Source organism: Phyllostomus discolor, chromosome 12 (assembly GCF_004126475.2).
Source record: "Phyllostomus discolor isolate MPI-MPIP mPhyDis1 chromosome 12, mPhyDis1.pri.v3, whole genome shotgun sequence".
Taxonomy (NCBI): domain Eukaryota; kingdom Metazoa; phylum Chordata; class Mammalia; order Chiroptera; family Phyllostomidae; genus Phyllostomus; species Phyllostomus discolor.
In genome coordinates, this window is record NC_040914.2 from 5,749,350 (window position 1) to 5,761,678 (window position 12,329).

Sequence of the window (12,329 nt, forward strand, 5' to 3'; positions counted from 1 at the left end):
GGGGGCTCGGGCTGGCCGGGGGGCCGGCCCCGCCCCAGATGCCCCGGGCCTCAGTTTCCCAGCTTGCAGCACGAGGACTGGCTGCTGCTCGGGTGTGAAGCCTGCTGCTGGGCAGGGCTCAGGTATGGGCGGGGTCCGGGAGCCCCAGGCCAGGCTGGTTGTCAGGGGCTCCAGGGGACTGGATCCAAGGGGCGGGGTCCAGGACAAGCTTCAGAGAACCGGCCTGTCTGCGCCCTCTGGCGGTTGCAAGAAACGGAACAGGAGCCACCATGCCACCTTTCTTTGCCATGGAACATCAAGCCATGGTACTCAATACATCATTTGTTAGTTGTTTCATTTATTCATTCATCTGTGCATTGCATTTATTCGCCATTTATTCATTCACTCTACAAATATTCATTGAGTGCTGCTGTATAGCAGGCACTGTTCTAGGCACTGAGGATAGAGCAGTAGGGGAAAAACAAAAACAAAAACAAAAAAAAAGCCCCCCCCTCATGGAGTTGACATTCTTGTTTTGGTGGAGACAGGCCGAAAACACAAGTATGTACAGTATATTATTCAGCTTTTTAGAACATTATAAGTTCTATGCAGAAGTAGGAAGCAGAAAAAGACAAAGAGAGTGAGGGTGGGGTTGTAGTTTTGACAAGGGTGACCAGAAAATTTCCTTACTTCACAGGTCTTCCCATTTCTAATCATAGGCCGTAAGAATAATACTTTAAAATTTAAATTGGCCATGTCCTTCCTCTGCTTAAAACTACCCACAACTTGGCAATAATTTCTTAGTATTGTCAACATAAAAAAAAAAAACACACTCAAACCTGTAGAGAATTTTTATGAGTTTGAGCCACACTTAGGACATATGTCAGGGAGCAAGATCTCAAAATGCTTCAGAGAATAACAGTTTTGCAGCTTCTTTCATGTATTTAAGATTAAGGAAGGAACTGAGGAAGATTACATGAAGGTGAGAGAAAGCAATGTTGGGACTGGATTACAGAGAGTTAAGATCACGTGTTCTCTCGAGAGGGTGATTAAGTTTATTTCAAAGGTGTGTTAACCTTCACACACAGAAACAATGGACAGGGCTTAAGGCCAAGGTAAACCTTTTGCTAAAAAGTTACAGGCCTGAGTCTCTCTACCCACAATGACCTGCCCAGCTAGGAATTTATGATCAGATTACCCTGTGAGGTTGCTTTATTTCGTCCACAGATGATACCCAATTTCTCTTTTTTTTTCTTTTGTTGCTTGTGCTTTTTTTATAATACTGTGGACTAAAAACAAAAAACAAAACCAAAAAAAAAAAAGGTCTTTTATGGAAAGTGATCTCACAGGGTGATCTAAAATTAAATTCGTAACTGGGCAGGTCATGGTGAGTAGTCAGGCCCAGACCTATAACTCTCTATTTATTTTATTTTTTAAAAGATGTTGTTTATTTATTTATTTTTTAGAAAGAGGGGGAGGAAAAGGGAGAGGAATGTTGATGTGAGAGAGAAACATCGATCAGTTGTGCCCCGACCAGGGACTAAACCTGCAACCCAGGCATGTGCCCGGACCAGGAATCAAACCAGCAAACTGGCTTTTCGAGGAGGACACCCAACCTACTAACCCACACCCATCAGAGGAGGCCTGTTACTTTTTAGGAAAAGGTTTATCTTTGCCTTATGCAGGCCTTGTCCATTGTTTCTGTGCATCTAGCTTAACATACCTTTGAAATACACCTTTTCAGAACCCTCCTCCTAATACCTGTCTACCCTTGCAGACCCCTCCCTCCATAACCTCTCCTGTAACCTGACCCCCACCTTGCTTTCTCCCTCCTTCCTGTAATCTTCCCTGCTTAATTTCAAATACATAAAAGAAACTGCAAAACTGTTACTTTCCAGAGCATTTGAAATCTTGTTCCCGGCATATGTTGTTAGTTTGGCTGAAATAAAACCTTATAAAAATTCTCCATAGGTTTGGACATTTCTTACATCATCAAGAAAGTGAAAAGAAAATATTGCAGATCATATATCTGATAGGGCACTTGCACCTAAAATAAATAAAGTCATGCAGCTCAATAACCCAGTTTAAAATGGACAAAAGATCTGAATAGACATTTCTCTAAGAAAAATATGTAAAAGACAATAGGTACATTGCCCTGACTAGTGTGGCTCAGCTGGTTGGCCACTGTCCTGCAGAGCAAAATATTGCCAGTTCGATTCCTGGTCTGGGCACACACCTGGGCATGGGTTCAGTCCCCAGTGGGGGCACATGCAAGAGGCGCCCTGTCGATGTTTCTCTCACGCATTGATGGGTCTTTTCCCTGTCTTTCTGCCTTTTTCCCACTCTCTCTAAAACTGAATAAATAAAATCTTTAAAAACAACAAAAGACAATAAGCACATTAAAAGATGTTCAACATTACCAGTTATCAGAAAAATGCAAATCAGAACCACAATGAAATACCACAAAAAATGTGTATATGAATGTTCATAGCAGCCAAAAGGTAGAAAGAACCCAGCCAAACTGATGAATGAATAAATAAAAGTGGTATAACCATACAATGGAATGGTATTTATGAATAAAAAGAAGTTAAGTACAAACACTTGCTACAACATGGATGAAACTTGGAAACACATTAAAGAAGCCAGACACAAAAGGCTACATGTTGTGTGATTCGTATAAAATGTTAAGAATAGGAAAATCCATGTACAGAAAATAGATGGAGGTTGCTGGGGGCTGAGAGAACTGATGGCAGGGCAGTGACTGCTCCACAGTCTGGGGTTTCTTTTGAGGATGATGAAATTTTCTAGATTGATTGTAGTGATAGTTGCACAACTCCATAAATGCAGTAAAAACCATTGAATTGCACACTTTAAAAAGGTGAACTGCATGGTGTGTTATATCTCAATAAAACTGTTATGTTAAAAACAAAAACTGCCCATAGCTCCTCATTGCCCTGAGGCTGAAGGCCACGTTACTGAGTGTACATTCAGAGCTCCAGGCGTGGCCCCATCTTAGCAGCTTTGCATTGGCAGTTCCCTCTGTCAGGAAAGCTCTTCCCCAGAGTAATAGCAACAGGGCTCACTCCTTCATCTTCCTCAAATGTCAACTGTTGAGTGCAGTATTCCCTAACCACCCTACCTTTACTCATTTTACTTATTGTCTGTTTTCCAACTAGTGCTGTCCCAAAGGAAGGGCTATAGGAGTGGTCCACCTTGGGTACAGGCAAAAAGTAGTGTACTGTCCTGGCTGGTGTGGCTCAGTGGATTGAGTGCCAGCCTGCAAATCAAAGGGTCACTGGTTCGATTCCCAGTCTAGGGCACATGCCTGGGTTTCGGGTCAGGTCCACAGTGGGGTGTGTGAGAGGCAATCACACATTGATATTTCTTTCCCTCTTTTTCTCCCTCCTTTCTTCTCTCTAAAAAACAAATAAATAAAATCTTTTAGAGGGTAATTCTTTTTTTTAAGATTTTATTTATTTATTTTTAGAGAGGTGAAGGAAGGAAGAAAGAGAGGGAGAGAAACATCAATGTGTGGTTGCCTCTTGTGTGCCCCTTCTGGAACCTGGCCCACAACACAGGTATGTGCCCTAGTTTGGGAATCAAACCAGCAACCCTTTGGTTCACAGGCTGGCACTCAATCCACTGAGCCACACCAGCTAGGACTAAAAAGTAGTTCTTAAAAAAAAGTGATGTACTGTCTGTAGAGAATTTGAACATAATAATAAAACTGATCAAAAGTTGGCCACATTTTTTAATGTATTATTTATTCATTATTTTATATTTATTTATTAGAGAGAGAATAGAGGAGGGAGGAAAGGAAGGAGAGGGGGAGAAAGAGAGAGAGAAACATCAACCTGCCATTCCACCCATCCACGCACCCACTGGCTGAGTCTTACATGAGCCCTGACCAGGGATTGAACCTGAAACCCTGGCACATCAGGACAATGCTCTAACCAACTGAACTACCCAGCCAGAGCTGGCCAAGCTTTTACTGTACCAAGCACTGACAATTCTATACAATATCAGTGCTAAAATGATTGTCCCACCCCCAGGAAAAAAATCTTTTGTTGGTTTACTTATGAAACAATTACTATAGAGTTTTAACAATACATAGCTAAGCTTCAAATTACATATTTTTATTACTCTATATTTTAGTAAACATTGTATTTATATTCATTTTTTATTGCTGCACAATCAGTGACTACACACACTTATTATCACATAGTTTCTATGGACCAGTTCAGTCACAGCTTAGTTGGGCCCACTGCTCCAGAGTCACCGGTCTGCAACCCAGGTACCAGCTGGCGCTGCAGTCTCATCAGGGACTTGACTGGAGAAAAGATCTGCTTCTAACCACTTGGATTTGGTCTGCATTTTCCCACTGGCTGTCCAAGGGGGTTCCTCTTGGCTCTTTGAGGCCACCTACAGTTCCTTGCTGTGTGGCCTTCTCCACAGGTCCTCTCACAGTGTTGGAGATTACCGTATTTTGCCATGTCTAAGGCACATCCACGTTTTTGGCCCAAACTTTCAGGGGAAAACATCTTTCATTTTAACTTTTTAATTCAATTATTTATTTATTTATATTTAGAAACAAAACCATTTATAGTATTCCAGGGTATTATTTTGCAAATGGATATCCTTGTTACTTTCTAAAGTTACACTTTTAATGCATAAGCATAAATAAGAATTAAGAACATTTAAATAGATATGGAATTAGTACTACCCATGTGTAAATACGCAACCTTACTTTTCCCTCAAAAATTTTGGCAAAAAAGTGTGCATTATACACAGTAGAATATGGTATTTCTTTCAAAGCCAGCAAGGAGAGTCTCCCCAATCCACTCACACTGGGCTTTGTATAGTGTAATGTGATCAAGAACTTCCTTTGCCATATTCTGTTGGTTGGGATCAAGCCCCAGGCGCTGCCCACACTTGAGGGGAGAGGATTATATGGGCCAGAACAGGGAGCTTCCCAACATCTTTTTGCCACAATATTCTATAGGGAAATTAATACAGGCATACCTTGGGGTGGGGGGGTGTTTGTTTTTTGCACTTTGCTTTATTGCGCCTCACAGATGTTGCATTTTTTACAAACTGAAGGCAAGACCCTCCACCAGCAAAAAGATTACGGCTTCCTTTACACTTTACTGCCATGGTCTGGAACTAAACCTGCAGCTTCTCCAAGGTTGGCCTGTATAAAGAACTCCCAGAGTGAACCTCTGACATCTAAAGATTCACTCCTGATCATTATGGTTCAGTTGGTTGGGCATGATCCCACAAAGCAAAAGGTCTTGGTTCAATTCCCCCTCGGGGCACATGCTTGGGCTGGGGGGTTGGGTCCCAGGTCGGGGTGCTTTCTGATCAAGAGGCAACTGATCAATGTTTCCTCCTCTTTCTCTACCTCCTTCCCCTATCTCTAAAAATAAAACAATAAAGTCTTTAAAGATTTAAAAATAAAGATTCCTCTTTATGGTTTATTTGGAAAATAAGTTCATAACAATTTGGAATCCTCTGGGCTTGTATCAGGCACAGTTTGAGTCTCCAGTCTCTGTGATTCTACATATTCTTGCATTTAAATAATAGATTAGAAATTAAAATGATGGCACTAGATCATAAAGATGAAGAAAATATTCTGCCATTCTACATATTCTTTTGGAGTTTTCGTGTTTGAATTTTAAAACAGTGAATCAGGGTATGTTATGAACTGCAAGGTGTGATATTTTTATTTGGTAAATGCAAATTTTCATTTATACATGACATTATTCTATTGCATTTGAGTAATATCTCTAAAATTGAAATGTATTTACATTCAAATGTTAATTTTAAAATATAAAAACAAATAAAATTATTATTATTAAAAATAATTTTCTGGTAGAGAGGAGGAGGTGTAAAAAAATTAGTCTCACCACTAGTTCCATCACTGTTCCCAACATTTTAATAGGGTGGGAATTTTGCTTTGTTCACTGTTGTATCTTCTCCAGCATTGTTGTAAATGCTGGAGTACCTGGCTCATAGTGGGTACTCAAATGAATGCACTGAATGAAGGGATAGATGAATGAATGAATGGGCCTGTGCCTCCTCTCCAGCCTCACCTCTTACTATAGTCTTTTCAGTCTTCCAGTTCAAGCTTGGGCTTAGTGGTCCAGGGTAGGGGTGGGGCGCTCAGGTGCTGGAGAGACCTTTGGCCCACATACAGATTCTTGATCTGGAGTCCCGGGACCTCACTGCAAGATTAAAGAGGATGACTGGCATAAAGCTTTAATTGTTTAAGATAAACACCATTTTCTCCAGTTAAGGCTCTTCACACCAGGGGTGGGCAAAAGTAGGTCTACAATTGCCCTGGCTGGTACGGCTCAGTGGATTGAGTGCTGCTGGTCTGTGAACTAAAAGGCTGCTGGTTCTATTCCCAGTCAGGGCATATGCCTGGGTTTTGGGCTAGGTCCCTGGTTGGAGGTGTGACATTTCTCTCTCACACTGAAGTTTCTCTCCCCCTCTTTCTCCCTCCCTTCTCCTCTCCCTGAAAATAAGTGAATAAAATCTTCTTTTAAAAAAAGTAGGTTCAGCCCTGGCTGGCATAGCTCAGTGGATTGAGTGTGGGCTGCAAACCAAAGTGTCGCAGGTTTGATTCCCAGTCAGGACACATGCCTGGGTTGCAGGCCAAGGCCCCCAGCATCCGCACATTGATGTTTCTCTCTCTCTCTCTCTCTCTCTCTTTCTCCCTCCCTTCCCTCTCTAAAAAAAAAAAAAAAAAAAAAGTAGGTTCACAGTTGCAATACAAATAAATAATACAAAAATTGTTATTGTATAAATAACAATACAAGAATAAACTGTTTCCTGTACTCACAACTATAAACCTACTTTTGCCAGGAGGGAGGCTAAAAAATAGTGGGAGTGGGCCTGGCTCCTGTTACACTCTGCTGTCTTTCTTATTTTGGGACTTTTGCTTTGCTTTTCCCTGTTCCCGATTCCTGGAATGTTTGTTCATCATCCCTTTGTAACTGTCAGTGTTCATTTTCACACCACCTCCTCATGGGTCCTCCCCTACTTCCCAGCTCAGTAGGTCTCCTTTGCTATTTTCCTCTACTCCTACGCCTCTCCCACTCCACCCTCCTTTTGAGATTCAGTTCCTTTCCTGGAAGGTCCTCCTGCCCCCAAGCTGGGTCAAGTGCTTCCTCTGGGCTTCCTTCCTTTTGGGTCAGACTACTCTGCCTGTGCTTCCCTTCACTGTCCTGACACCTATCCCAGTCTGGTAAATAATTTGTCTTCATCTCAAATTCCTATGGAGGTAGAGCCTGAGGCTGTTGTTCATTCATGAGTCTATAACATCCTGGGGGAAAGCCCTCTCCTTTTTTCATACTGAATGGGGAACTTGTCTGGGTTCCCATCATCCATCACCGTCACATCCCTAATCGCTCTGCCCTAAGATTCCTTCATCAGTCATCACTTCTCTGGGCTGCTCCTGTCTGGTGACTCAAGGACTAGTCTGACGTGGTTAATGCTGAATTTCCAGCAACGTTCCGAGTAGGTGCTTAGTGAATGTACAACTTAGGAAAAAATAAATCCCTCTTCCTCAAAGAAAGGCTGAAGTGAGGCGGGAGGGGTTTCCAGGAGAGGGTTTCTGTGCGCTCTGCTCCTACCCCGAGGCCCAAGCTCTGTTGACGGGAGAGACCTGGTTCTTCTTGCTGATGCATGTAAAGAATTACATATCAGCAAATCTAGTGGCATGTAATCAGTTTATTAGTGGCTCACTTCCATGGAAGAGAACAGGACTGGGTAGAGTAGGGGGTGAAAGGCAAAGTTTCAGGGCAAAGCAGGGTGAGAAAAGTAAGAGAGGCTGGAGACCAGGGTGGCAAGCCCCTGGGCAGCCTGAGGCAAGGTGGCCAGAGGCTTTGTGGCCCAAGAGCCAAGAGGCCCCTGAGCCTCTGAGAAAGAGAGCATCCTGAGCCTGAGTGGGGGGGTGTCCTTTGTTCTCAGGTCTTATATAGTTGGTGGGATAGGAGGGGAAAAAGTTACATATTCATTAATGGGTAAATGTGGCACCAGCTTTCCTGGGAGTTTGCTAGCCCAAATTCTTATCTTGCTTCAGACCCTATTTGTTCATCTTGTTGTCAAACAAATACCTGACAGTTAATTAAAATTGGGGCACTTTCCAAAGTTATTTATGGGCTCTTTCTGTAAGCATCAGGCACTCCCTCCTAAAACAGATAGTGACCAGGGGTAGGCAATTAACCAAAGTTGTTTTATGGGCTCTTTCTTTGGGCACCGGGGGCCCTCTCCCACATTCAGGCCTTGAGATGAAAGCACAGTTTCAAGGCTTTCTTTCCCAGATAGTGGAAATGTTACATAGAATTTCAAGGGCTTTCTTGCTTGCTTGCTAATAGAGTGTTTCTTGTGATATTGGAACACCTGGCAAGATTATCAGACTAGGCTCAGGACTGCTGAGTTAGCATGTGAGACTTATCTCCTTCCTGCTCCCTGCCTCAGTTTACTATTTATTCCACCTAATTGGTAAAAGGAGTTTCCTGGCAACCAGGGTGCTAAATGCAGGCCAGTGACAGTATTACAGTCTCAGAGTTCTTCCTATGCTGCCTTCTGCTTCAGCTCAAGAGGGAAGGTACTGGAACGTCAAGGATCATCCCAAAGGAAAGGGTGGAAGGAACCCCAGGGGCACCGGACTTTCGCCAACCCGTCCACAGGCTTTCACCTATGCAAGCTCCGCCCCTTTCTCCAGCGTCAGGGGAGGGCCCAGGTGAGCTCTAGGGAGGAGAATGGCCGCACAGGTGCCTGCTTCTTGCGCCTGCGCTCAGTGCGCCCCGCCTCGCCAGGTGGGCTCCGCCCCCTATCAGACGGGTAACCTTCGGCAGCTCCTTACAGGCGGCCGCCATTGTCTCCCGCTTTCACCCAGCAATTGAGCGTCTGGCGCGGTTGTGAACGGTGGGGAGTCGCTGTGTGTTACTGGAGACAAAGAGGGAGTGAGGAGTGTTCTCCTGAATTGTGGGCATAGGAATCGGAGTCCTCACACCAAAGGTCCGAGAAAGGATCTTTCCGACCACTTCGGCCTGACGCGAGGCGCTCCCGTGCGCGTGCGCGACAAGGGGCTTCCCGCACCTGATCGCGAGACCCTCAAAAGCCAGCGGCTAGAGGCCTCACCTGCGCGGCCGGGTGGAGCCCGTCATGGCGCAGCTGTGTGGGCCGAGGCGGGGCCGAGCGCTCCTCGCCCTGCTGGCGTCGCTGTTCCTCATAGGCGCCGAGGCGGCGGACGGAGAACCTAACATTCACGGTGAGCACCCGGGCGGGTCTCCAGAGAGGAGTGGGTGGCTGAGAGGCTGAAGGCGGGGCGTTGAATGCGGGGAGTAATTTGGGGTACGAGGGGCCCTGGGCAAGGTTTGAGCGGGAGAGTTGGTGAAGCTTAGGGGTTGTGGTGGAGCCAAACCTGGGACACTGGGAGTTCTTGGGAGTGAGGGCAGGCGGAGGAGTCGGCATTCAGAAAGTTCCCTGGGATGAGAGGGGCGGTAAGTTTTATTGACCCAGGAGTTACGTAGCACGGCCCCTCCCTGTGGCAGGAAGGGGTGGGAGGCCGACCCGAAGACCACCAGCCTCTCCCTGACAGCGGGCAGTTACCTGGCTCAGGAAAGTCCTGGGAGACTAGGCCTAAGAGGGCGAGGGTTGCCTTAGGTGACTTGATGGCAGGCAGTTTTGCTTCAGGGAAGAAGGCCCCACCCCCACCTCTTTCGTTGTTGGACTTGAGCCTCCCGAGAACCTTTCTGGTTCAGCTGCAGTAGAGCGCCTCCAAGAAGCAAGGTGGTTTTCAGTGATATTCACGGGAAGGAGAAGAAAAGCGAAAATATTGGGCGGAGAAATTTTGCCAGGTGCCAGAGTGGGGGGCGCCTTGCTATTCAAAGAGCTGGGCTTGAATTCATTGGATTGGTTATTAAGAGGTTGGTGGAGCATAAGTTAGGATTTAAACCTCTTCGTTCTAAGGAAGTTCGGCTTGAAAGGTCTTTTTGAACAAGTGTTGTTAGAACCATAACTGCTTGAGACAAGCGCAAGCGGACTTTGAAAATAATTCTCAAAAAATTCATTGTTCAGCAAAACTGACTGAGTCCCTGCTCTGCCCAGGACAGTGCTGGCACAAGTGATGACAGTTGTGACTCAGACAGGCCAGGTCCCTGCACTCACAGGGCTTATACTTTGGTGGGAGAGGCCAAGACTGAACATTTAAACAGAGCACTCATTACAATAGTCACAATATTAAGTTACTAAGAAGTAAATGAATGGGGCAAAGTACACAAATGGGGTGATGCAAGATAATGGGGCCACTTTTCCCCCAGTATAATCACCTAACATTTTATTCACTGTAGTGAACAAGGAACAGCTTCCAAATTCCACTTTTTAACCCCCCCCCCAATTATACCATTCAGATTCCACATATATTTTTTGAGGCAATTTGCTTCTCTTGCCATGCTTTCTGTATGACTTGCCCTGTGATCTGGATATATAAATATCTGTGTTCTTAGCTCGCTCCTTCTCTTGGTCTTTTCTGACTTTCAGCAAGACCATGTTCCTAGAATTGTGCCCCTCTTCCACTTCCACCCCCACCCCGCCTCAGGTTGGTGGGGAGCCTGGCTTGTGAACAAAGAAGCCAGCCTGCAGGGCTCCTCCTTGTGAGATCCACAGGGAACCAGAAACAGACTTGTTTCTTCCTTGTTTGCAGTCCAGCTTGACTAAGTAAAAAAGGGCCATACTGGCACGGAGAAGAAACATGCCAAGCATCCTCTTTGAGAAATGAAATGCTCCCCAGAAAAATATAATAAAAAGGTAATTAAAAAGCACTCGATAGTACATACTTGAAAATATGCCTGGTGAGGGCCACTGGCTGAGTAGTGGTGGGGGGGGGGTCTCTGAAGAAGGCAACACCTGAGTTCTGTGGTGAAGAATGAGGAGGCAGCCACACAAAGACCTCAGGGATGAGTATCCAATTGGAAATAATGGAGTACAAAGGTCCTGAGGCTGGAAAACACTTGGTTTTCAAGGAAAGGACCCAGAGGGCCAGCCAGTGAGGCTGGAGCAGGAGAGGGAGAGACTTGGAGGAGGATGTGAGGTGGGAGAGGTAGGCAGGAGCCAGGTGACTTTATAGGTATAGGCCAGCATATTGGGTGAAAAGAGGAAGCAGAACGTGTGTGCACCAAGTCATAACCGGCTGTAACTTCTGAAGACTTCATTTCCCTATGCCCAAGGCAAAGAGGAAAAAATTAATTAGTTAATGTCAAGAGCCAGTGGAGAGAGTCTCAGCTTTAGAGGACCAAGAAGCAGGAATGATTATTCTTTATTCATTATTCTTGCAATCCAAACCAGGATTTGTCAGCCCTTCTGGACTTTTGTAGATGAAGTAATTATGTAAGGAAGTATAGCACCTTCTAGTTACCTGTACTGGACTTTGTCAAAACTGACTTTGGGGCTAACATCTATTGCTTACTCTGAGCTCATATGTGGTTATTTAATCCTTGAGATAACCTGGTGTGGTGATAAAGTTACAGGTCTTATCTAAGGTCACACAATAGCAATTGAAAAAACCAGGTCTGGCTGCAGGGGCCTTCTCTTCTCAGTGGCCTCCCTGGCTGCTGCAGCTGGCTGGACCCACTGACCTTTCAGAAGTACTCCTGTCTGGCTGGGTCAACTAATGCCCTCGCTTATCTGAAGTTATTTGTTTGAAAGCTTTTAACAGTTTTGATTTTTTTTTTCTTCTCTCCTGATAGCTTTGATTTTCACTGAGTTGTTTCTCCAGCCACATGCAGCTGCATAGGATTCTGCCTGATGAGGAGGGTAGAGGGGGGAAGTGTGTAGTGAACCTGTGTGAGCGGGTGATTGTAATGGTAGATCAAGGGATTTAATCTGTATGAAGACTTGAGGGGGCTGCAGAGTCATGGGAAGGTCACAGTGCCAATTGGTTGTTGAAGTTGAGATTTTGGAGGAAATGAGCTAGAAAGATAGGGTATGATGGACACTGAGTGAGATACATGAAACTGAGATTCTGAAGAGGCTGCAGTTATTTTTAAAAATATTTATTTTTAGAGAGAGGGGAAGGGAGGGAGAAAGAGAGGGAGAGAAACATCAATGTGTGGTCACCTCTCACACACCCCGCACTGAGGACCTGGCCCAAAACACAGGCTTATGCCCTGACTGGGAATCCAACCAGCAACCCTTTGGTTTGCAGGCCAGTGCTCAATCCATTGAGCCACACCAGCCAAGGTGGGGCTGTAGTTTTTAAGACAAGGTCTAGGTGTGACCATGGGAGGGAGGGTCAGGAGAGGACAGGATCACTGGAGGAGGGGAGGTCTGGGAACCAAGAG

The 12,329-nt window shown here is 45.1% G+C and overlaps 1 protein-coding gene across 4 annotated transcripts in view; it reads left to right on the forward strand.

Moving 5' to 3' along the window:
• The first annotated feature begins 8,742 nt into the window (after nucleotides 1-8,742).
• Nucleotides 8,743-12,329, forward strand: part of SPINT2 (serine peptidase inhibitor, Kunitz type 2) — a 29,668-nt gene continuing 26,081 nt past the window's right edge. The window contains exon 1 of one of the 4 annotated variants that reach the window (XM_028529098.2): nucleotides 8,743-9,259. In XM_028529098.2, the coding sequence (XP_028384899.1) occupies nucleotides 9,154-9,259 (106 nt within the window). In that variant the 5' untranslated portion in view covers nucleotides 8,743-9,153. The remainder of the gene's footprint in view (nucleotides 9,260-12,329) is intronic. The other 3 variants (XM_036013184.1, XM_036013185.1, XM_036013183.1) reach the window with 3 other exon arrangements.